The sequence below is a fragment of the Chiloscyllium plagiosum genome, chromosome 36, assembly GCF_004010195.1.
Source record: "Chiloscyllium plagiosum isolate BGI_BamShark_2017 chromosome 36, ASM401019v2, whole genome shotgun sequence".
In the NCBI taxonomy this organism is placed as follows: domain Eukaryota; kingdom Metazoa; phylum Chordata; class Chondrichthyes; order Orectolobiformes; family Hemiscylliidae; genus Chiloscyllium; species Chiloscyllium plagiosum.
Window position 1 is genome coordinate 27670131 of NC_057745.1, and position 26858 is coordinate 27696988.

The 26858-nt window shown below is 40.0% G+C and overlaps 1 protein-coding gene across 1 annotated transcript in view; it reads right to left on the reverse strand.

Annotated features, from left to right (window-relative positions):
• Positions 1-11500: 11500 nt before the first annotated feature.
• idh2 (isocitrate dehydrogenase (NADP(+)) 2) overlaps positions 11501-26858 on the reverse strand; it is a 28049-nt gene continuing 12691 nt past the window's right edge. Inside the window, exons 4-11 of the mRNA XM_043677578.1 lie at positions 19993-20153; positions 18271-18414; positions 16719-16855; positions 16214-16365; positions 15412-15524; positions 13905-14002; positions 13342-13434; positions 11501-11853 (exon numbers count right to left, since the gene is read on the reverse strand). Coding sequence (XP_043533513.1) covers positions 11766-11853; positions 13342-13434; positions 13905-14002; positions 15412-15524; positions 16214-16365; positions 16719-16855; positions 18271-18414; positions 19993-20153 — 986 coding nt within the window. The 3' untranslated portion in view covers positions 11501-11765. The remainder of the gene's footprint in view (positions 11854-13341; positions 13435-13904; positions 14003-15411; positions 15525-16213; positions 16366-16718; positions 16856-18270; positions 18415-19992; positions 20154-26858) is intronic.

The window sequence follows — 26858 nt, forward strand, 5'->3', positions numbered from 1 at the left end:
AAAAAATGAAAGTACATGAGTATCTTTTCATTCTGTCTGGGTGCGTAACAGTCTGGTACGACAACTGTTCTGCAGACTATCGTGAAAGCCAACCTCCCATCCGTGGGCTCCCTTTACACTGTCAGTGCTGCAGAAAGGCTGCGAATGTCAGAGACGCCTCTGACCCCAGTAATGCTGTCCTACAGCTTGTCTGTCAGGCCAAGACACGTGTGTGCACGCAGACACACACAAGCGCGTACACAGCTTTTTCCCTGTTGATATTACACTCTTGAATGGACCTCTAACGTCAAACAATGTTACTTTGTGCTAATATTGATCTTGCTTTGTGTACTTCCTGTGCAGCTGTAACCTTGTACGCCTGTCTGTCTAAGCGTCCTATGATCTGCATGTCCTTGTTTACTATGATCTGAGTACGTGTTGGTAATAAATCAAATCAAAATCAATGCAATGGTATAAAACACGAAGATCTCTCAATCCCAGGATTGGAATATGATAAAGAACAGAAAAGGGATACAAAAAAAGTGAGGTACTGAAAGTGAATGAAAAAGAAAATTAAGGGATGTTAAGAGTATCCCTAAAGGTTCATACAGATATTCAAGTGTATTGTAGGCCCTTAAAGATAAACGAATTACAAATATCAGGCTTGTTAAACATTTAATATAAGTTAGCCCAGTTAGTCCAATATCCATATGGGGCAATGCTAAATTCATCATTAAGGAGGTCATAGCGGAATGTTTAGAAAGTCATGGTACACATGGGCAGAGTCAGCATGGTTTATGACAAATTTATTGAATTCTGTAGAGGATGTAACAAGTAAGGTGCATAATGGGGAACCAGTAGTTCTAGTAGACTTTATTTCAAAAAGGCATAAAGATTACCCTACAAGATTAGTGTATTTAGGTTATGTATTAACATGGATAACCAACAGGAGAAAAGTCAGTGTGCATGGTTTATATTCCAGTTGACAAGCAAATGATTGGAAAGCCACAGGGGCCAGTGTTGGGACATCAACCATATATAATTTATGATTTGGAGATGCTGGTGTTGGGCTGGGGTGTACAAAGTTTAAAAATCGCACAAAGCCAGGTTTACTCCAACAGGTTTAATTGGAAGCACTAGCTTTCTGAGCACTGCTCCTTCATGTGGATGAAGGAGCAGCGCTCCGAAAGCTAGTGCTTCCAATTAAACCTGTTGGAGTAAACCTGGTGTTGTGATTTTTAACTATTTATAATTTATTATGTGTATAATTAACCTAGATGAAGGAATGAGTTGTATTTTAGCAAACATTGCTTGTGATGCAAAGATAGAAAAACAAGTTGAAGACATGGAAACTGTACAGGGATTGTGGAATAGAACAAAATACTAACTTACTGTCACTTGTATTTCTACAAAAAAAAAAGCAATGAAAAATGTTTGAGTTGCCATACTCTGGCACCTGGATGTCTTGAAACGCATAAAAGTGGATAAATCCTTAGGACATGATCAGGTGTATCTTAGAGCTCTCTGGGAAGCTAGGGAAGTGACTGCTGGGCCCCTTGCTAAGATATTTGCATCATCGATAGTCACAGGTGAGGTGCCGGAAGACTCGAGGTTGGCTAACGTGGTGCCACTATTTAAGAAAGGTGGTAAGGAAAAGCCGGGGAACTATTGACCAGTGAGCCTGACATGGATGGTAGGCAAGTTGTTGGAGGGAAAGGATTTATATGTATTTAGAAAGGCAAGGACTGACTAGGGATAGTCAGCATAGCTTTGTGCATGGGAAATCATGTCTCATGAATTTGATTGAGTTTTGTTTTTGAAGAAGTAATAAAGAGAATTAATGAGGCCAGAGTGGTGAACATGGTCTATTGAACTTCTGTAAGGAGTTCAACAAGGTTCCTCATGATAGATTGGTTAGCAAGGTTAGATCTCACGGAATACAGGGAGAACTAGCTAGTTGGATACATAACTGACTCCAAGGTAGAAGACAGGGTGATAGTGGAGGGTTGGTTTTCAGACTGGTGGCCGGTGACCAGTGGTGTGCCACAAGGATCAGTGCTAGGTCCACTGCTTTTCATCTTTTATAGAAATGATTTGGATATGAACGTAGGTATAGTTAGTACATTTGCAGATGACGCCAAAATTGGAGGTGTAGTGACAGTGAAGAAGCTTACCCTAGTACAACGGGATCTTGATCGGATGGGCCAATGGGCTGAGGAGTGACAGATGCAGTTTAATTTAGAAAAATGTGAGGTGCTGCATTTTGGAAAAGCAAATCAGAGCAGGACATATATGCTAATGGGAAGGTCCTGGGAATGTTGCTGAGCAAAGAGACCGTGGAGTGCAGGTTCATAGTTTTTTGAAAGTGGAGTCTCTGGTAGATAGGATAGTCAGGAAAGTGTTTGGTATGTTTTCTTTTATTGGTCAGAGCATTGAGTACAGGAGTTGGGAGGTCATGTGACTGTACAGGACATTGGTTAGGCCACATTTGGAATATTGTGTGCAGTTCTCGTCTCCCTCCTTTCAGAAGGATGTTGTGAAACTTGAAGGGCTCAGAAAAGACATACAAGAATGTTGCCAAGGTTGGAGGATTTGAGCTATAGGGAGAAGCTGAATAGGCTGGGGCTGTTTTCCCTGGAATGTGGGAGACAGGGGTGATGTTATAAAGGTTTATAAAATAATGTGACAAAGTCTTTTCCCTGGGGTGGGCAAGTCCAGAGCTAGAGGGTATAGGTTTAGGGTGAGAGGGGAAAACTTTAAGTGACTTAGGGGCAACATTTTCATGCAGTGGGTGGTGTGTGTATAGAATGCCAGAGGAAGTGGTGGAGGCTGGTACAAATACAACATTTAAAAGGCATCTGGATGGGTATATGAATAGGAAGGGTTTAGAGGAATATGGGCCGGGTACTGGCACATGGGACTAGATTAGGTTGGGATATCTGGTCAGCATGGACTAGTTGGATCCAAGGGCCTCCTTCTGTGCTGTACATCTCCAACTCTATGACTTAATTAATAACATCATATGATTAAAACAATTAAGATAAAGTCCATCTTTGTTCAGTTCACGGCTACTGGTTTTCACAGATTGAGGAAAAAACAGAAGCCACATTCTCTACTGAAGGTGCCAAATCTCAGGCTGAACCACTGTGCTGCTGACGATGCTGCCTGCAGAAGCTGCCTCAAGCACATCCCTCGATGCTGAAGCCCTGTTGGATCAGACCACCATGCTGGGCCATTGGAATCTCGGGCCATAAGGCTCCACACAGGAATCCAGAGCCATCAGAATCCAGGACTGAGCCCACCTCATTGGCGAAGACACCACTCACTTGGACCATTGGAATCCCAGGGCAGTTGTGATTATATGATCCACCATACTTTTGCTAATGTAGGGAAAATGTGAGGTTGTACACTTTGGCAGGATGAATTGAAAAGCCACACACTTGTATGGAGAGAGACTCCAGAATGGTCTAAATATTGGCAAACATGCAGTACAAATGTTTAGCCTATAGGCAATGACCCGACTAAGCTGCAGCAGTTCTGATGGTCTGTGCACATCCATCAGCATGTCCATCCAGTTTGCAGTATTGACTTCTCATTCCAAACGTTGCTACCATGCACGGAGCTCTCATCAGAAGAAAAATGATTAGTGGAAACATTGCATGCAAATACAGCAAGTAATTGAAAGGCAAATACAATGTTGGCCTGTATTGCAAGGGATTTAGTATTTGATGTGAGATAACTGTAAAGGGCATTGGTGAGATTGCGTCTGAAGTTTTAAATAAAGATTTGGTCTCCAAGTGTGAGAAAGGGTGCACTTGCCTTTGTAAGCTGTTCTAATAAGGTTCATTAGACTAACTTTGAGGACGAAAGATTGAGCAGGTTGGGCCAATACTCATTTGAGTTTGCAGTGAAAGGTAGTTTTCATTCAAACGTCAGATTTTGAGAGGATAATTTTGGAAAGGATGCTTTCTCCTGAGGGGTTCTAGAACTTGAAGGGCAATTTAAAAGGAGTCTCCCAACTAAGAAGCGGAATTTCTTCTGAAAGTTCTTAGACTTTGGAATTCTCTTCAATAGACTGCAGTACAAGCAGGATTATTGAATACGTACAAGTGGGACAGGTTTTTGATAAATAAATTGAGGGTTATGTGAGCTAGGGAGGAGAATCAAATTAAAACCACAATCTGATCAATGGTGGTCTTATTGAATGGTGGAGCAGGCTTGACAGACACAATGGCTTACTCCTCTTTCTTAGGAGAAAACAAGAGATTGCATCAAATGTACAAAGTACTGTTAAAATTATGGGGAGAAACTGGATTTAACTCTGATTTTGGAAAAGTACTGGAAAAAATAAGATTGAAGATTTACAGATGTTCTAATCCTTTCTTCACACGTTGCCAAGGGGTAAATAGGTAGTAAGAGGCAGGTAAGGAATAATATCATTCCACTTTAGGAAGAGTGAGATTTAAAATAAAATTAGCTTAAACTAATCTGCTTTACCTAATATCTGTTATGGCGAATTGCATTTTAAAGACCAAGAGTACATTATTATTTGCATATGAACTGATCAATGAGAACTTGTTTGGATTTGTATATGTTAAACATGTTTAGTGGATCTAGTTGAGTTTTGAGGAACTATCTATCATGGTAACTGAAGTCTCTGGAAGTTTTTCTTCCCTAGGAGGCAATAGAAGAGATTGTAAAAATAAGGGGATATAGATTTGGAGGTAGTCTTGTGACATGGATAGAAAATTGGTTAGGAGATTAAATGCAATGTGTGGAAGTTAGCTAGACAAAGCCTTAAGCAGATGCTATTTTGCATTCAGGTCTGGGATCCACATTTCAGAGGATAGATATTTTTAATGAACTTGTTCAGATTAGACTTGAGGTCCACAGGAGGCCTCACTTCAGAGGATGCAGTGCCCTTGATCACGGTTCACTGGAACATGAATGAAACAGATTTTGTGTACTGGAGTTGCAATCCCATGATTGTAGTTGATTAAGAGATAGTCTAATTAAGGTATTTAAGATTAACGAATTTCAAAGAGTAAAGAAACTCTCTTCCAGTGGAAGCCTCTAGGAGAAGGGAAATTTAAGTTTCTAAGCCAGTCAGCTTGTCATCTTAGGGTCTCATTTGATCCCAAGATGACAAGCTGACCTCTGGACATGCCAACAATGCTTTTATAATTTCCAATCTTATTACCTATTCGACCCTGTTTCAACTCCTCTGCAGACAACCACCATTCTTTGAGACTTACAGTGGGTAATACTTTCCTGGCTGGTCTTCCATGTCTTACCCCAAATAAATGTAGGTTTTGAACAGGAACAGAACCAAATAAATTCCAGAAGACACAGTACCGCAGCACTTCACAGGAGGCTCCAAAGCCCTGAAGATGTCACTAAGACAGGGGACGGAACGTCTGCAAAGCAACTTTATATGGCAACCCACAAGTACGGTAACTGGCTCCTGAGCTGCAAATGTTTACACAAACTTTGAAGACTTTAAATGTTAAATTCAGACTTGCATGTTACAGTGGATTAGCACATTGGTCTCCAGAAATTTGCCTATAGCTTTGTTGAAGTCCACCCATGCAAGGAGCTCCATCTGATGACTATCACTTGAATGATTTATAATCTCAGTTTACACTCATTAAGGTACCCTAACCATTTAAATATCCTTCACAGCTAACCCTGACATCCAGCCCATTGCTGCACCTCCAATTTGTGTTCTGCACAGTGATTTTGGGTTGTCTAGTTGTTTTTCCTAATGCAGTGATGCTTCCCACTTGTAAACGATCTGAGCATCTTGCAATCAAAGATGAGCCTTGCTGCCTACATTTAACTTTGATAGCATTACCAATGTTGGAGTGCCAAATTCTTGCACCTAAAATGGTTAGCATGTTTCCCACATCTGCACCCGGCAAATCTAGATCAATGCATCTGGTTCATGAGCTAAAGGAATTATTAACAACAATAATGTAGCTATACCACTTGAACAGCACTTTTTCAAAAAAGTAGAATATTTTGTTCAAATCATTTCAAACTGTTATGCTGCATTGTAATCTGCACAATTAAACACTTAATTGGATCATGGAAACATGAAGAAAAACTATGTGATGTTAGCTGTAAGCATCTCTGGCACCAGAGGTTTCTGAGTCCTGCCTAGTTCAATTTGTAATACACAAACAGGAATTGCTGGAGAAACTTGGCAGGTCTGGCTGTATCTCTGGGGAGAAAGTAATACAATGTTTCCGATCCAGTGATCCTTCCTTCAGAAGTAATTGCCATTAGGAAAAAGTAGTCTTTATGCTGTGGAGGGGACAATGTGGTGGAGCAAACCATAGGTGAAGGTGGAGCCCAGAGAACAGAGAGTACAGCAGGCAAAGGAATGGATGCTGCCAGACTTGTTGAGTTTCTTTGGTTTGTTTTTGTTTCCGTTTTGATTTCCAGCATCCACAGATCTTTTGATTTTTGTCTAGTTTTTATTAGGTTGTCTTGACAATATTCAACATATAATTTAGTGCATTTTCCTTGGAAAATCCAATTAAATGGAACTCTTCGAAAATGCTGAGATATAATGATAAGGATTTCCAAAGGCCAGCACAGTTTCTGTCTGCAAGTTTCTTCCCTCAATCAGATAACAACGTCCCAATGACGTCTGCTGCAATATTGGAGGAGTATTTACTGCCAATCTCTTGGAACAAAGTCATGAGGCTGTGGGAGTGAAATAAAGAATCATTTCACACAGAGGGTGGTAGAAATATATATAAGTCTCCCCAGTGGCTGTAGCTCAGTTGAAATTTATAGACCAAAGATTGACAGATTTGTTTTTAACCAAGAGTATCAAGACATGAACTCAAGGCAAGTCAGGAGGTGGGAGGCAGCCATAATCTCTTTGAATGGACTACTCTTGTTACACTTAATCTGGAGAGTTGGTTTTAGTTGATGTTTGCAATTTTATTTTCAAAACTGTACATTTTTGGTATTATAATGGCAACGTTGCCCTCATCATCATCCTGATAGCCAACTCATCCTGCCAGTCTTGGTCCTTCAATTCCATTGTTTGAATGTGTCTCGTAGACCAACAACACACCCAAATCCAAAAATGGTATAACTGTGGAGTTTCAATCCTTTAAAGGACATCCTGTCTTTTATTGGAAATTCAGGCAGGAAGAGGAGCCAAGAGTGAGGATAAGCAGAGAAACCTACTCAGTAATTTCAGTGCCTTTTACTCAAGGAGAAGAGCATGTTTTAAAGACGTGTTGGAACATGGAAGAAATAAAAGGACAGGAAATGACTCGTTCGGAACAGTGACATGAAATATCCTCAACCCAAAAATTGAAAAGCTTGTTACTCCAGCTTTGATGTCTCATGAGCAACCTGTCTGGACTGCAGAAGCACCAGGTAAATTAGTCAGCCTCGTGTTACCAAGTGAGATCAGTTAATTTGATAGGTAAGTAAAGATTCTGGTGAATAGTTCTCTGAAAAGTTTAGTGTTTCAAACGGAGGAGAAAACAGAAACCCAAACATGATCAGTTATAGCCCATTCCATTTCTATAGAATTGAAAACAGAACAAAATATAAAAGCTTAGTCATTTTTCACGTCAGTGTTGGGTCTAGATGGATATTTATCAACTTAGGGAGGTTTACAGTGTTCTGTACTAAGCACCCTAATTAGCACAGTACAGAAGAAAGGTTGGTGCTGGTTTGAAATGATGTCCAAACTGTAGTCTTTTCATTTACGCCATGTTGAAGCTGAGCTGTTCAGGCAAGACAATTGCTTTGATGTGCTGCACTTTGTTTTTAATTTATATTTTCTAAGTGGTCTATTAAAATTAGATTTATTCCACAGGGGTGATGGGACCAGAGTAAGATCTAGCCCATTACAGTTGTTCAAATAAACAGATGTAATTTTAATTCAATATAAACACAGAACCTGGTCTCTAAAGACTAAACTGTCTAATTTTAGCTACATCCTTCATTAAATAAGAGGTCTGCCTGCACGTATGAAAGAAACTCAAGTCATGAGTGTGTAGACATCTGCTACCAACATAGACAGTTCCCCTCCCATTTGACATTTACAGTCAAGTAACATGTAAGAGTGGCTCCCTTCTTTGCTCACCTTCGCTGCAAAAGGATATTAAAATGTGGAGAAGCACTAAAAAGCAGCCAAGTTAAGATTACAGAACTCTGAAAAAGGACTTCTCAACCATTTTATTTATTTAAAGTTGATATTAATTTGACAGACTAATTCTTTAAACCCTCCTTCCTTATCTCTTCTGCCCCTACTTTAAATGCAAGAACATGTGAGAAGTACTTTTGACTCCCATCCCTTCCAAGGTTGCCTTAACAAAACAAGCTGTACTCACTCCATTGTCTGTGGTTTTAGATTAGATTCCCTACATTCCACAAACCTTTCGGCCCAACCAGTCCACACCAACCCTCCGAAGGGTAACTCACCCAGATCCATTTCCCTCTGACTAATGCACCTAACACTATGAGCAATTTAGCATGGCCAATTCACCTGACCTGCACATCTTTGGATTGTGGGAGGAAACTGGAGCACCCGGAGGAAAACGCACGCACACTTGGTGGGGGGTGGGTCGGTATGTGCAAACTCCACAGTCACCACTGGCCAGAATCAAACCTGGGATTCTGGTGCTGTGAGGCGACAGTGCTAACCACTAAGCCAACATGCCACCCCAAACAGTAAAGGACAAGGTGGGGCGGGGAAGAAGAGCAGAACAACCTACACGCCTCAACTTTCAGTCACTGGAAAATGCATACAACAGCTCTTATAAGAGGAATGACTGGGAAAGATGAGGACTCTTGCACAGCAACAGGCAAATGTGGCAGACCTGAGTAGCACTCTAATACAGAATTTACATCTAAAGTCTATACTAAAATAGGACTACAGGCAAAATAAAAGTAAGAGTCCATTCTCTATTTAGTTAAGCTTTGGTTGAAGAGCTCAGGCCTGATTTGCACATCCTTTACTATCTGTGTAACTCTAGATGCTCCAAGTGGAGTTCATTCTGGCTGGAGCATTGGGCTCTGCAGCAACTGGGGACCCTATAGTATCCATGAGGCTGAGGGGGTTCTGGATAGCATGTGGTCACCTTGACAAAGCAGACACTAGGCTTAGGGCTGAGAAGATTAAAGGAGAGGAACCAGATAGGCAGTAAGGGAACCTGGCTGCATTTTAATCATTTTTTGGCCTTGGGAAAACAGATGACAGTTCTTCTGTGAAGGCCAGCCAAAGCATGTGCACAGGTGGGTAGTCCAGCTGTATGAGGAAGAGAAGGTAGAATGTAAGGGCAATAGTGATAGGAAAAACTGGTACTGAGGGGAGTAGACAGGTACTTTTACAACTGTAGACATGATTCCAGGATGGCATTTTGCCTCAGTGCCAGAGGCAAGGATGTTTTGGGACAGCTGCAGAGATGGTGGTTCATGTTGGAACTAATGACAACGAACGAACGAACAATAACATCCTGCAAGCTGACTTCAGGAAGCTAGCTAAGATATTGGAAGAGCACTGTTCTCAATGGCTATTGCATGTTGATCTTCATGGAGAAGGATGTCATACATGGATATCATGCTGAGAACTGTTGAGATGGTAGAATTGGTTTTAACAGCAGAGTGACAAATCTGCAGAGCAGAATGAGATGTATCCCAGACTGTTGAGAGGAAAAAAAAGGCTCTGGCAATAGATTTTCAAACTCTCTGGCCACAGGACTACCAACATTCTCTTCTATTTTTAAGTAATAGGATAGACGAGGAAATTCCAACCCAGTCTAGTAGGTAGGCTATTAGACAGAAAAAGGCCAAAGGATAGCATCTGCACTGGGAAAAAGGCATTGTTTAGTGTGGATTTAAGGGTTTGACAAACTTGGGTGAATACTCAGAGGTAACCAGGAGTGTTGAGGGTAATGCATTTGATTATAATTAGCTTTGATAAGATCCATCATAGCAATCTGGTCAAAGAAGAATTAACCCATGGGATCAAAGGCAAAGTGGCACTGTGTCCAGCATTTTGGTCAGTTATGGATCCAGAAGGGTGTTTGTTATTTATATGTCTTTCCTGTTTGGTCTTGCAGGGCTGACTGTTGCAGCACTGGCTGTTTGTGATGCATTTAATGATCTGGAATTAAATATAGAGGACATGGTCAAATTGGCAGCTCTTCCTTAAAAAAAAATGGCTGTGTAAGAGGGCAGGAGAAAGAGCCAGGTGTGCTTGCATTTCACTTAAGTTTAAACTTAAACATGTGAATTTGACTTGGAGGGTAATGGTAAGTGTTGTTTCATTTCTATTGTATCATTCACACCAGCACAGCACAGAGGCCAGAGTTCAACTAGCAACAGATTGTTGACAAATAATCCAGTTAGTGTCTCTCATTCTCAAGAATTTTTGCAGCAAGCAAAAGTTAACTCCAAACTGCAATGACAATTACACTACTCTTGATAACCCAACTGGATTCTTCAAGTTAACCTATACTCCCACAATTTAACATTTACAGCCTATTGTGGATGATTGTAGAGATATTCTAGCTCTGACAAGGATATAGATTCTGGACATCAACCTCTTGCTCCTTAAACTGCTTTGACCAATGTTCCACTACTGGTCCAGCCCAAAATGAGTTATATGCATGGCTCAAAGTCTGAATTTAAAGATACGAGACAAGTTGGAGTCTGCACCTCAAGTTCTTGTCCCCCACCAACACTACTTAATTTGTCTTTTGTCTCAAACCACCCTGTCTGCATTCTTAATGATTTTCAATTCTCTCTCCACATTCTAGCTTTCTTAAAATTCACTTTCCTCCTGCAATCTTAAAACCTTTTCCACTCAAATTTTGGCAAGCATACTATTTGACTGTGCTCAATTCAACAGCTGGAACAAAAACAGGATAGTGAAAATCAATGCAAGCATCTCAAGAGTTCAGGTAGGATTTCTAAAATCGTTGTCAGCCACCTGAAAGAAAATGTATATTCTTTTCAAATTTAAATGCTTATTGTTTGTATCTGCCTTTTGATTCACTGCAGCTTAATTGAAAAACAATTAGGTACACAATGATATAAAACTAAAGTTATAATTTGGTATAGCAGCAGAGATTAGTTTTACAAGTCTTTAGTTTTGATGAGAGTTCACAGCATATGAACAAGTCATTCAATCTGTTTATGCTTCATTATGATTTTCTGTACTTTACTGTGATTCTTTATATCCCTATCCATTCCATTTGTTCATTAATCCAGCTGTTCACTCCTCCTGGCAGCTTTCATTCGGGTTTGAAGAGGGTGACCACATTACTTGTCACTGCCCTTAAGTACACATATAGCCACACAAACTTTAACGTTTAGCTTTGGAACTGGAAAGGTTTCAGGCACTTTATGGACAGCAATGGTGCACATGTAACCAGCTTACAAATGCTCAATGTTAATGCTGGTTTACCTTAAAGATTAATCCATTCCTGGGGCTTTTTAATTTTGGGATTACTGAGAATTGAAAGTAGTACACAGGAAAATACACATTGAAGGATTTTTTTTATTGCTTGTTAATGCCAACTTCATTCCTAGTGACAAATATATTACAGATTTCAATGAAATGTTTCACAATACAAAATCCACATCAGTCCAAACTCTCTGTACAATGTCCTCCCAGTACATGCTGGGTAATCTTAGCCTTAATAAATTTAAACTTAAAAAAATAAGTAAACTGACTGGCTTCTTCCTTCTTCTGATGTGACCTTCGTCTTAAGTTAAAAATGAGGTAAAATAAATTTTTACACCATCTATTTCTTGCCCAAAGCTTTATCCAAATTGTTCTTTATGGCATCCAGGAAGTCAGTAGTGTTGACATAATGCTCATTCAATCGTACACTGAAGGGAAAAACAGAACACATCTAAACTTAGGGAGAGACAGGAATGAAGCAAAACTTTGCATCATACAAGTTTTAAAAAAAACAAAGATAGGACTGGTATAAAGCAGATACGTGATCCCACTTAGTCAATGCAAAAAGCAGGCTTAAATCGATAATATCAGTTATCTGGTCTCCTGCTTACATGGCTCTCCCTCTTCCACATGTAATCTTAAACGTATTTCCAAATCAGAGAGACAAGGAGCTCCCGTAACTCATAACCACTTTCAATCCAACCTCAATGCATGTTTGTTACCAGCTCTTGCCCAGTTGCCTTAAGATTCCCCATGGCAGGCTGATGGAGAATGTGAAGTTGCATGGGGTCCAGGGTGTACTAACGAGATGGATACAGAACTGGCTGGGCAATAGGTAACAGTAGCAGTGGAAGGGAGTTTCTCAAAATGGAGACCTGTGACCAGTGGTGTTCCACAGGGATTACTGCTGGGACCACTGTTGTTTGCGTTATACATAAATGATTTGCGGCAAGGTATAGGTGGTTTGATTAGCAAGTTTACAGACGACACTAAAATTGGTAGAGTAGCAGATAGTGAAGGGGATTGTCAGAGTATACAGCAGAATATAGATATAGATTGCAGAGGTGGGCAGAAACTTGGCAGATTGAGTTCAATTAAGGCAAATGAGAGGTGATGCATTTTGGAAGATCTAATTCAAAAGTAAACTATACAGTAAATGAAAAGTTCTGGGAATATTGATGTACAGAGATCTGGGTGTTCAGGTCTATTGTTTCTTGAAGGTGGCAAGAAGGGCCTTTGCCTGAAACGTCAATTTCCTGCTCCTCAAATGCTGCCTGACCTACTGTGCTTTTCCAGCACCACTAAATCTGAACACAAGTGGTCAAGGAGGCATACTGCATGCTTTCCTTCATCAGACAGGGTACTGTTTACAAGAGTTGGCAGACCATGGTACAGATGTATGAGACTTCTGATCAGCCACATTTGGAATACTACATACAGTTCTGGTCACCACATTACCAAAAGGATGTGGATGCTTTGGAGGGGGTGCAGAGGAGGTTCACCAGGATGTTGCCTGGTATGGAAGGCACTAGATATGAAGAGAGGTTAAGTAGATTAGGATTATTTTCATTAGAAAGGTGGTGGTTGAGGGGGGACCTGATTGATGCCTACAAAATCATGAGGTATAGACAGGGTGAATAGCATGTCCAAACAGGTTGATTAAGAATTATTCTAACCTAGCTCCTTGTCTTTTTTATAATAGGGATTTGTACCCAGAAATGCTGAACTGCCAACAGGAACTGACTGATTTGAGGCATTGTTAGGAGGTGGAGATGGGTAGACAGCTCTTTTTGGCTTGTGACCAGTGCAGATGAATTCATTCTAAACTATAACTCTGGATCACTAAACTAGGCATTAGATTTCTTTTAAGTTCAGCACATGAAGAATATGTCAATTTTAAACAAAGTACAACTTACTGACTGAGACCATGGATACAACCAGCCAGATCTTTAGTCATGATGCCACTCTCAACCGTTTCAACACACACCTGTTCCAATGTCTGGGAAAACCTTGAAAATAAAATCAAGGTTATAGTACATTTGAATTAATATTAAACAAAATTACCGTGCCGGGACACAAAAAAGATGAATCACAGTATTAATATCCTCAGTAGTCTATACTCAAAGTTAACCATCTTAGGTTCAGTATTCCTCCTGGCTAACTGTTAATGATTACAATATTCACAACCTCAAATCATTATACAGTGAGCTTGATCTCCTCTGTTCAGTAATGAGACAACACCAAAAAGAGAACAAGCGTTAAGTCAATACTTTTATACAAAGCCTTGGAAACAGAAATTAAACTGATTCATCAAAGTCCAGCACAAATGTAACCAGGAGAGGTGCAGGATAAGCCTGTCAGTGTGGCTCAAGTTTTTCAACTAATCAGAACTGCACGTAATATGTAAATTTATGAGCTAACATTGAAGAGAATGCCCTTGGTCTGCATCATGAAATACCAACCCATGACCCTGCCTTACCTGATGAGTTCTTGATTGCCATCCAGCTTTCCACGGTGTTCGAGGCCTCGAGTCCAAGCAAAAATGCTCGCAATGGGGTTTGTACTGGTAGGATTGCCCTGCAACATTGGAAATGGTAAGACTAGCCAACTCCTACCAAGTGATTAGTACAGCACCCCTTCACTGAAGCGGCAGAGTTTAAGACTTCACAATTTCAGGAGAGATGAAATCAGATACAACTAACCACTAAGATCTTGCAGGACAGTTTACCATCTAAATACAACTACAGAACATTTGGAAATGGGAAATGAGCAAAATGGTTAGTGTTTCAGTAACCAGAAGGATTTGTGGTCAATGACAAAAGAACTAGAAGGCCTTGAATTAAGGTCTAGGACATTATGACAAAATAGGTTCAATAGTCAACTTTCAAAAAGGGAATTGGATATAAATAGGTGTGTGCTGGGGAAAATCAGTAGGAAAAAAATAGAAGTCTAACCCAGATAGTTCCAGAACCAGCACAGGCTCAAACCGTCTAATGTGCTGTGAAGATCTGTTAAAAATATCCACATTAACAATTTTATTAAAGGAATATATTAAGTCGAGATGAAGGATTCCGGATATAAAGCCCATTTTAAATTGGATCCAATTAGTCTGAAGGTAGTATATTTAATTGAACAAAACTAATTAATCCATTCTACAATTAAAATTAAGCAAAATCTATAAGCACAGTTATATTGTTCCAAAAGTTGAGATGAACTCAAAACAAATTGACCTAAGTGATTCAGAGAAAGTACTTTTAAATCTGTATAATCTATTCACAAGTAGCAGAGAATAGCCATGACAACAGAAGGATTGTGCAGAACTAGTTAGAATGTATTTTGCTCCTTCAAGACCTTGATTCTGTGGTGGCCCAATAGAGTTGCACACTCACCAGGTGAGCAGAGCATTGCAAAAGGCTGGAAAATGAAATTTGCTGCTGTATTAATTAATTACAGCACCAAAACAGGCCACTAAAAGCCAAAGTCTATATTAATACTTCCTCTAATGAGAAGGATTCAACTCAGATCTTTATTGTTCATTTCTTTAATTTTTTGGGATAAATTTTAAATGAAAATGAATTCTATTGTGGAGAGCCTTAATAGGTGGTTTCAGAGAAGTGTTTACTTTAGCTCTCAAAGGGTAACTAAGAATGAACACTGACTAGAGTCAGATCTCTCCACCTCACAGTCGCAGTGTGATGAAGTATCAACTCTGAATCATTCATGACTGAGAGGAATTCTGGGGAGGAAATGTTTCAAGACTAAATAAACAGACTATTGCAGACAAAGTGGGAGGAAAATGAAAGCATCTTGCTGCCCATCTCCTATAAACAATTGCTAATACTTGGGATAGCAGGCTCCCAATTACAAAATTGGGATTAATCCATAATTTCTCTTGTAAGCATTGAGATTTGGTGCCACCTGAAACACTGTCTGCAATAGTCAAAAGACTAAATCCAGCATAACTTTGTTATGAGTCTCAATCTTGCCTTCTGGTGTTCTCTGTAGTGGCGTGTGACTGTGCCATGAGCTGCCTCTGCTTCAATCGTCTTTCCATCAGGGCAAACCAAAACAGAGGTCATTAAGCCAAGAGAGCCAAATCCTAAAGGAAAAGGAAACGTATATGAAGGGATGGGCATACAGTGTTCAGAATTCAGTTTGAAGATTCCCATCTGAATGCTTCAAGATATGATCAAGGCCTGCTTCATCATTCAATATTATCACGGAGGATCTTCTGTCTCATTTTCTTGCCCATATCCCAGAAAACAAATAATTGGAAAAACTCAGCAAGTCTGGCAGTATCAATGGAGAGAAAGCAAAGTCAATATTGAGTCCAGTGAAGATGACTCTTCAAAAGGCTTCCGAAGAGCGAAGATGAACGCTGACTCTGCTTTCTCTCTAGGGATACTGCCAGACCGGCTGAGTTTCTCCAACAACCTTTTTATTTCAGATCTTCAGCATCCGGTTGTGCTTTTTTTAAGCCCACATCCTCCAATTCTGAGTGGCCAAAAACTTGTTAACCTTGAACATAGCTATTGGTTAAATTTGGGGTAGATAATACAATCTGATGAGTCAACACTGTTTTCTCATTTGGCAATAGCAGATGTTAGAAAACCTTGCCAAAAAATTCCCAAATGCTATCTTACTTCAACTGAAGTAAGGTGGTATAGTCCAGCTAGTATGGTCAGGGCTGAGGGGACTCCAGTAACAAGGGCCTAAATAAGATATCTATTAATTTTTATTAATGTCTGCAGATAGCTTTCTCTTAAATGGAAGACAAAAAACAATCACCTTGAGCCAGAATATCAGACTGTACATCACCATCATAGTTCTTGCAGGCCCAAACAAAACCACCAGAGGACTTCAGCACTTGAGCAACCATGTCATCAATAAGACGATGCTCATACCATATACCAGCCTTCTCAAAGTCTCCTTTGTACTTCCTGCAAAGAGGGTATAAATGGTAGATCAGTGTAACCAGTACTGTGGTAATAATTGCAGGTGATAACAGTTGGTTCTTTGCTTCCATTTTTCCTACAGACCACACAATCCATATGTCATCCACCTCTGTGGAATTAGTGACAACGTTACCTATTTAAACATGGAGATGCTTCCACTATTTCGCATTGGCTGCCTTTAGAGAGAATGGCACTAGAACAGTCAAGATTACAGTTAAAACCTTCAAAAAAGTACCCAATGCTACACCTCCAACACATGCAAAAATTAAATTAAAATTCTGATTCGGTGTCTTAAATTCTTGACTGATAAAAGAAAAAAAAAACAGGCAATTACTTACTGCTGAAAAACCTCCTCAAAAATGTCTTTGAAGCGTCCATCATAGGCCTTTAGAATAGTATTCTTGGTGCTCATATAGAGTGGCCACTTCTTCTGCAAGGCATACTGAAAGCAGCTGTGTGCAAAACCATTGATGGACTGAAAAAACAGCCAGAGAAATGTTTAGTTGAAACGTTTCAGAGCCACTCAATTTGGAATCACATTTAAGGTCATTACCCACCCTTTGTTAGGGCACAGCTGGTGGAGAGAGATTGTCTGCCTCTATACTGTTTCCAGTTCACAGCTGCTAAACTTGCAGACTCACCCAGAAATTTCTCATCTTCACTCAGATAAGGTTCTACAAACTTTCATGCAGAAATTTGGTGTTCCTTTAATACCTTCCTTCAATGAGGCACTGATCAAAAATTTCCAACTACACAATTTCAAGTCATTCAACATCAGGTGCAGAGATGTTCCATCTGTGGGAGATTCAAAATTAGGGGCCATAAGAATCTTGTTGACCCCAATAACTAAAATCATTCAAATTTTGTTATTGGTAAAAGGATAACAGCAAGATTCTACTTTAAGCTTTACTGTAACAAAAGAGGCTACGGCACCATTAACTAAACACTATGCAATTAAAAAAATGTTGCCTACAAATCACACTATTTTACAAAAACTATCCATTCTCCCTTTTGTGATTCAATGTTTTAAGGGATTCTTGGTAAGAGGACCTAATTCATTTTCCCAGCCCGATAACAGAATTCTGAGCTTTTTCAGTAAAGCCTTTCCTAGACATTCCTGGTCTAGCACAATACGGTAAATTATCTAGCCTGGTTTCAATCAAACTTTGTTTCTTAATCTCAAGATAAGCTCCCATCTACTTTCCCACTTGACAAACCATAGATGCCTTTGGTCTCCAGATATATCACACTTGAGTGAACATGTTTGGGGGACTGATATTTTAAAAGTCACTTAATGAATCACATGGGACTTCTAACCAGGAAGAAATTTGTGACCGGCTATTAGGCATCAATGCTCAAAAGATAGACAATTTAAAATTTAAATCACTTATAACCCCAATCTTCTTGACCCCTTCCCAGGATACTGAGAATTAAATGCTGTTACTATAGTCTTCAAGGGTGAGCAACTTACAAACCAGGCCAGATAACAGGTAGATGACATAAAATCCCTTTATGTTTCATACAGTATATAAAAATCACAACTCCAAAAACGTATATCTGCGACCATAAACATTAAACAAAGCCAATTACATTGGTATGGGCTCTTAAAAAGATCAAATGTGGAAAGTCTGTAAAGTGTATAAAACTGTTCCAACAAGAGCAAAAGACATATTCACTTGAAAGCCAAACTTTCATGATATTAAGAGGTGCACAATATCAAAGAACAGCAAATTTGAGAATTGGGGGTTTTAGGAAAAGGCAATGGCCCCATCTACTGAGGGACACAGCAATTAAAAAGCAAAAAGGTGGAAACTCCCACCCTTACTCCAAAGTGAGTGAAAAAAACAAAAGAACTTCCAATAATTGTAACTATACACAGGAATCACTTACCTCATCAGTGTTGTACATGCCCATTCCAACACCACCTCCAGGAAAGTTATACACCTCCCACTCTTTGGCAGCACTGGCATCCTTTGGAGTGAAGACCAACTTGAATTGACCAGGCTTGTCCACCACAAAATCTGTAGCTTTATACTATAAGAAGAAAAATAAAGGTAATGGTAGTTACAGGAGTACACATTCTTGAATAGTGTAACTGAAGGTGGCAGTAACACCTCAACATTAATGGAATGTTTCCCTCTGCTCAGATGGAAAGCAGAGAATACTCAAGAAATACATTCAGAGGGACTATATTAAAAAGGAGTAACACCTTAAGATACCAAGCCCAAATATTAATAATAGAGCACAGTAATTTCTCATTTCAAAGACATAATATTTACAAGTGCAAACATACATTAAAAAGGCAAGGATAGCCATGCTACATTATCAAAATGGAAAATCTCAAGTGGTCAAAGAGGTATTGATAAACTGGTGTAATCAAAGCAGATTAGATTAAACGAAACACGCACATTTTAGCCTACACTCCCGTCATCACTTAGATAAAGCAGTTTCCCACTCCCTTTGAGCTGCAGGGGAAACAGATAAACACTTCATAAATCACAAGATTTGATTATTTCATGGATCACAATTAATTTCTTTCTTCCGAAAAAGTTTGACTAATTCTACTAATACTAAGGCAGCATTCTGTATTAGCTCAGTCTTTAAGTCAGTGGTTACAGAATGGCTTCCTCACTGTTCTAATGAAGCCATTTGAATTTGGAAAGGTACCATGCACTACTCTATGGATACAGTCAAAATGCCATACACCCAGGGAAGTCAGGTTAAAATGCTGCATTTATGTTGCTATCTGTTAGAAACAACATTTCTTGGCATATCACACCCTTTTAAACATCAGGCAGGTATAATCAGCCACGATGAATGATCACACTACCAATATCCACTGGTAGCAGCACTAAATGATTACTACTTCGGGTAGGTAGCATTCAATGAACTCTGACTGCCAAGAGTATCAAGCCATGAATGGTCCTTGGCAAAACCCAGCCGCTTCATGTGAATTCTAACTTATTGCAGCATCGACCGCTATACGGTTTATGGATGTTTTTGGGGCTAGTATCACTTGTTCATTCTCTTCATTACTCGACAATTGAGGTAGCGTTGATACATCTGTTCCCTTCAAGAAACCCACCAAATCCCCTCAAAATGAGTGAAAACTACAAAATGTAGGTATTGACCACGAAGAGATGATTAACCTGTCATTTGACAGCAAACAAGCTCAGAATTCACAAAAGCTTTTGCACTCTGGCCACTAAAATAATAACTGATAAACAATGGAGAGCATTTCATTTTAATGCATCAGGTAAAGCAAGCACGTCAATAGGGAAAGAGCATAAGCAGCTTTTCCTGTGAAAGGGTGACTCACCCCCAGTATCAGTTCTCAGTATCATGAAATAGGGCACTTGCAATCAAATCCTGCCCCATAAAAACTGAATAGTTATCAATAAATTAGTCTCATTTACACGAATGGGCTCAAAACATACTTAAATAAAAACCAACCTGTTTGGACATGTTGATGTCTCAAAGATAGACAGCTCTGGATTCAAATCGTATAAGAGTTAGGAATACCACCACTGCAGCACAAACCCTCCTTGAACAGCATTTAAAAGTGTACCCTAACTAAACCTAATTCTTAACCAAGAAATAAAGATAACACACCTGGTCACCATGTGCATGTCTGCCAATGGTGATGGGTTTAGACCAACCAGGAACAAGTCGAGGGATGTTGTTGCAGATAATAGGCTCACGGAAGACAGTACCACCCAAAATGTTTCTGATTGTACCATTCGGACTCTTCCACATTTTCTTCAGTTTAAATTCTGCGAAAGCCAGATTTTCAATAAGTTTTACAAAACAGGAAATACTGAAAGAGTTGCAATCCATTTACAATAACATTTTAAACTTAGCAAAACCATACAATGATGTCAAACTTGGGAGTATGAAGCAGACTAAATTTAAAAGTTAAAATCATCCAGGTTTTTGTTCATGTAACGTTCGAAAGGCCAGTGTTTATTGTTCATCTTTAATTGCCCTGGCAAAGATGGTAATGCTACTTTCCTAAACTAAGTGCTGTAAAGAAAGACTCCAGCATTTTGACCCAGTGTTGAATGATCAATACAGTAGTTCCAAGTCAGGATGGGTGGTCTTTGAGGGGAACTTGTACGTGGTGGCCCGATGCATTTGCTTCCCTTGCTCTTCTCAGCGGAGCCAGTGCAGGGACTTAAATGCACCTAAATTCAGAATAAGTGAATTAAATGACAAACCAGTGCAATTTTATAGCCATAACAGATGTGCTTACAAACAGATCAAACTTGGGAGCTGAACATCCAGGAGATTTGTGACTTTGATTAGGAAAGGAAGAAATTGTGTTGGCATGAGATGGAATAAAGATAGTAAGTGATCTTGGATCAGACGACAGAGAATTCATATGGGCGATACTAAGGGACAAGGGGAAGACACAGATAGGGGTCTTGTTGTTTACTTCTATCAGAAGCTGTTTCACAGGACAGAAGATAACATCATGAGTTAATGAGGATCTGTAAAAAAAGGCACTGCTTTAATCACTAAAGTTTTAAAGATGCGTAGATTGGCAAGCCACAAGGAATAATTCAAAATGTATTCAGGACATTGCCTTAGAACAGGAATCAAAGAGCATGTAATGAGGTAGGTTTAATAAAAGTGGTCAGAGTAAAAGACCCTAGGGAACAATGACCATAACACAATAGAATTTAGCATCCAGTGAGAGTGGAAACTGGAGTTGGAAATAACTGGGCTGAGCTTAAATATTGTTAATTAATAGGAATGAAAGTTTATTTGGCCGGAGTGGTCAGGAAAAGGAGATTAGCAGCAAAGACATTTCATGAACAACGGTAGATGCTTAGACAAGTTCACTGTGAGAGATTCAAGATGGCTGCAGTCTTAACAGTCTGCTGTGTTGGGCTCTGTGCCATACCCCAGGCAAGGTGGGCTTAAAACTTTGCCTCAGTGGGAGTCCCAGGATTTAGACTAGGGTCAATGGATGCCAGCTTTACAGTATGACAGAAGAAGGGAATCCCCTGTCTGTGAGATATATGAGGGAGAGGTCATGATGCCTTTTAGCCAATTAGGTCAGAAATATGGAATCCCTAATAGGGACCTTTTCCAATATTTCCAGGTTAGGGATTACCGACAGAAGACGACCATGCTCTTGGCCCAGCCCAACAAGTCGGATACAGAACATAAGGTGCTCCGGTGTGGGGGTGTTCTCTCAGTTAGTACCCTATATCATCTGCAGAGGGGGAATGCCTTGGGGGGTATGGAGAGATTCCATGAGATTTGGAATCAGGAGTTAGGGGAAGAAATCTCATCAGAAATGTGGGAGAATATATGGGGGAATGTAAAGTAGATTTCAATATGCAATAAGGCACAAACTATGCAATTGAAGATCCTCTACAGGGCCCATATGGCACTAGAGAGGTGAGCAAAAGTTTAAGAAAGGATTTCCCAGATGTCCCAAAAGTAAAAAAACAGTACTGGCACCCTTACACGTTGCTTCTGGTCCTTTTACACGATCCACGGATACTGGGGGGGGGGGCATAGTGAATGAGCTGGAGAGGATCCTGGGAGTGGAAGTTAGGGAAGATCCGGTGTCCCTCCTTTTGAGGCTACCGAATCTTCCCTCTTTGGGTGAGCATGGGAAGAGGTTATTCAATATTGTTACGCACTGTGCAAGGAAAAACACCCTAATGAATTGGATATCAGAAATGGCTCCAGATTGGCGCAGACTTGTGACAGAACACACTTGTGATGGAGCACAACCCTCAGGACAACCTGACAAGTATGGTGCATGACAGAACAGAGTATAAGACGTGGCGGACTTTTCCAAATACCAGAGGCCTGGTAAATACGGTATAATCAGAGTCATAGACATGTACAGCAAGGAAACAGACCCTTCGGTCCAACTCGTCCATGCCAACCAGATATCCCAACTCAATCTAGTCCCACCTGCCAGCACTCAGCCCATACCCACCAAACCCCTCCTATTCATATACCCATCCAGATGCCTTTTAAATGTTGTAATCATATAAGCCTCCACCACTTCCTCTGGCAGCTCATGCCATACACATACCACCCTCTGCGTGAAAATGTTGCCCCTTAGGTCTCTTTTATATCTTTCCCCTCTCACCCTAAACCTATGCCCTCTAGTTCTGGACTCCCCACCCCAGGGAAGAGACTGTCTATTTATCCTATCCAAGCCCCTCATGATTTTGTAGACCTCTACAAGGTCATCTGTGGATGGGAGCCTTGATGGAGGTATGGCAAATGGAGCAATGCACTATAGTACAATGTAATGTAATTTAAGTTTACTAGATGAGATTTAATTTAATGTTGTTTTATTTATTTTGAGTTTGTGCTAATTTGGTTTAAGTAAATGAGTTAACTTATAAGAATAAACTGCCTATTATTCATGTTAATGTAACTTAACAGTACAATATTTTTCTATTCTTCTGTACTTTTGTACAGAACGTTTTTTTGGTTTGCGCCAATGGAAAAAAGTGAAAATGTTTCAATATATACATTAAAAACAAGTTCACTGAACACAGACATCTCTTACTGAAGAAGGAAGATAGATTCTAGGAAGGGGATAAACTATAAGGAAAGGAAGTTAAGGAGACCATCAAAATTGAAGGAAAAAACAAACTGAAATATTAGTACTAAACAAAAAGGAAACAAAGATTTTAATCAAAAAAATAACCAAAAGATAACAAATAACATAAAACAAAATTCAGTAAGAGCTTTTTGAAAACACTTTGCAGTCTTCATAGCAGAACACACTGATATTATTCCACAATTCCAAGTGATGTGCCCTGGTAAACTGGAAATTCACGAGGGGGAAAAGAAGTTAAAAATAATTCAGATATTTTTGCTGTTGTAAAGTAGGTGACACGAAATCATTTGGGGTTTACAAAAGGCACTGGGAAGACAGATGTAGGGAAACTGGAGAAGCCAATGAGTTTTGATGAAGCGGTAAAAGGAAAGCCCAGTGGAAACTAAAAAGCTGCACAAAGTGCAACTTGGCCAGGGATTGGTTGAGAAGAAAGTGCTAGACCTTGCATGGGTAAAGCTTACTCATGTATGGAGTAGTGAGTAAAGAAATTATGCTTTTAACAGATACAGGAGCAAGTTAATCTTTGATGCTGAGATATATGTAATTCAGAAGGAGTATTGCAGAATAAAGTGGTAATATTTGGAATTCATAAGAAGAATGTTGCATTATAATAAAATGAGGTTGGAGTGTCCTGTGAAAAGTGAAGCTGTGGCTGGATTAATACAGAAATTCAGTTGCAGGAATACAGTTTATCCTTGGGAATGATGTAGCTGGATCACAGGTGGGAGTGATGCACACTGTGGTTGAAAAGCCTGTAGAGAGAGAAAAAAGAATCAGGCAACTGAGGTATTTACAGCGGGTATATCCTGTGATTTTTCCTCTGTGTGGTAACATCAAAGCCACAGTTGAAACTAGGAGAAATCAAAAAATACAGATAAGGAAACAACTTCAATGACCAGAAACTACATTTACTCAAACTGTTGAGAAAAACCAACAGGTGGGAGGACAAAGTTGATATTTTTGTTGAGAAATTAGCTGAATTACAATGAAAAGATGAAAAAGGTTATCAAAAAATATGTACAGAAGAATCTGAGTATATCCCAGAATATCATCTTAAAAAATGAAGCCTTGATGAGAAATGGAGACCATCACATTCAAGCAGATGAGAAAGGAACAGATGTTCAACAAGTTGCATTACCAGTGGGTAATAGAAAGGTGATGTTGCGGGTAGCACATGAATTACTAATAGATGGGGGTCATTTGGGAGTAAGAAAAATTCAAATCAAAATATAAAAACATTTTCAGTTGATTGGACTGCATACAAATGTGGCTGAATTTTGCTAAATATCATTTGCGTCAAGTAATTGGAAAAACTTAGGCAGTGATAAAACCAGCACACTTAATACCCATTCCCACATTTGAGGAATCTTAAGGGTCAAAATTGTGTAGGACCCCTACCTAAACCAAAAAGTGGGAATCAGTATTTTTCACCACAATCGGCATGTCTACTAAATTTTCAGAGGTCATTCTGTCACAGCTAAAAAGGCTTGTAGAGAAATTACTCAGTTTTTTTAAAAATAAAAGCTACATATTGGATCAATGTCAAATTTTACAACGTTATTCATGAAAGTTATGAAAGCTTAGGAATAAGGTACTGTAATTCAAATTCACTCCATACCATCCAGAATCACAAAGCATTAAAATGACATCAAACTTTAAAAGACCACAGAGGGCTTATAGTCCAGACTATAGAGAGGATTGGGATAAAAGGAATGCCAAGCTAATTTTTGCAGTTAGAAATGCACCTGACAAATCAACGAAATTCAACTCACTCGAATAGTTTTTGGGCATGAAGTGAAAGCCATAAATTAATTTCAGATAAATTGGTGAGACAGAATTCAGAGAGCACATATTTGTCCGATGCCAAATTTTAGGGAAAGATTAAATACAGCAGGTGAATTGGTGGACAGCATTTGAAAGTAGCACAGCATGTTATGAAACAGGAAGCAGACAAGTGATCAAGATTTGTACTTTTGCTAAAGGAGATCGTGTTAGTGTTATTCCCCATGGTCATTGAACATTTAAAGACAAGGTTTAGGGAGCCTCAAAAGGAAATTGAGTGAGGGGCATTATTTGAGGCAAACGCCAGAGAAAAAATTGTCATGTGAACATGGTCAAAAGATATTTTGATAGGGAATGAAAGATAGAGAGGTCCCCTTCCTAGACCTCTCCATCAACGACAACCAACTCACAGACATCTTTTACAAACCCACTGACTCCCTGGATTACACCTCCCACCCTACCTCCTGGAAAAATGCTATTCCACATTCCAAATTCCTCTCCCCCCCCCACCCTCCTGGCACCTTCCCCTCCCACTTTTGGAATTGCAAAACCTGCATCCACACCTCCCCTCCATCTAAAGCCCCAAAGTAGCCTTCCACATCCAATGTTTCACCTGCACTTCCACAAATGTCCTTTATTGCATGTGTTGATCCCGATGCGGTCTCCTTTACATTGGGGAGGCTGGACGCCTTCTCGCAGAACATTTCAGGGAACATCTCTGACACCCGCACTAATCAACCCCACCACCCCAAGGCCGAACATTTCAACACCCTCCTCCCACTCGGCTGACGACTTGCGGGTACTGGGCCGCCTCCACCACCACTCCCTCACCAACCGACACCTAGAGGAAGAACGCCTCATCTTCCAGCTCAGATCCTTCCAAGCCAGGGCATCAACGTGAACTTCACCAGTTTCCTTATTTCCCCTCTCCCCCCCCCCCCACACCTTGCCCCAGTTTCAAACTTCCAGCTCAGCATCATCCTCATGACCTGTCCCACCCGTCAATCTTCCTTCCCACCTATCCGTAGAACCCTCCTCTCGGACCTATCACCTATATGCCTTTCTCCATCCACCTTCTGCACTCCCAGCTACCTTCTCCCTAGCCCCACTCCCTCCCACTTATCTCTCCACCAGAGGCTCCCAGCCTCATTCCTGATGAAGGGCTCCTGCCCGAAACAGATTTTCCTGCTCCTTGGATGCTGCCTGACCTGCTGTGCATTTCCAGCACCACTTTAAACTTGGGCACTAATCTCCAGCATCTGCAGTACTCACTTTCGCCCATACCAGTTTAAAGTCACGCCATTTGGCATGAAGAAAAAAAAATCACCAGCCACATTTCAAACATTAACCAATAAAGTCATTTCAGAATTATTGTGCGTACATCGAAAATCTGGTGATCTTCAGTCACACATTGAAAGAACATTTGCAGCATTTATTGAAATTGTTTGATCGACTTCAAGAGACAGGCTTGGTGACGTGAGAGAGAGTTTGCAAAAGCCTAAGTCACATTTCTGGGCCATGTTATCGAACATGGTCAGTTGGCTCCACAGGATGTGAAAACAAAAGGTCACTGGGGAGTTTCCCATTCCATCAAAGAGGGAAGGACTACAACTCATGGGATTGAGTGGCTTTATTAGAAACTTACACTCCATTTTAGCAACATGGTTGCTCCACTGATTGACTTGAAATGCAGAAACGTTCAGTAGATGGAGAAATGTCATAAGATATTTGACAGCCTGAACTCTGTGTAAACCACTACTCCTGTGTTAACCACACCTAGTTATGCAAGCCATTCAAGATAGCTATGGGAGAGTGACATAGGTGTCAGTCCTGTATTCTTGCAAGATGACGACAAGATCTATTGGGTATTTTTCCACAAAATTTAATCAAATATTTCACAACTGAGAAGGAGACATTGAGTTTGGTGCTGGCATTGCAACATTTCAATGCGCCGGAGACCGTTGTCTATACTAATCGTAACCCATTAGGCTTTGACAAATTCCAAACTATATTGGAGCTTATTATGCAGCCATTCAATTTAGGCAATAGTGAGGACTGCAGAAGCTGGACAGAGTTGATAAAGTGCGATGCTGGA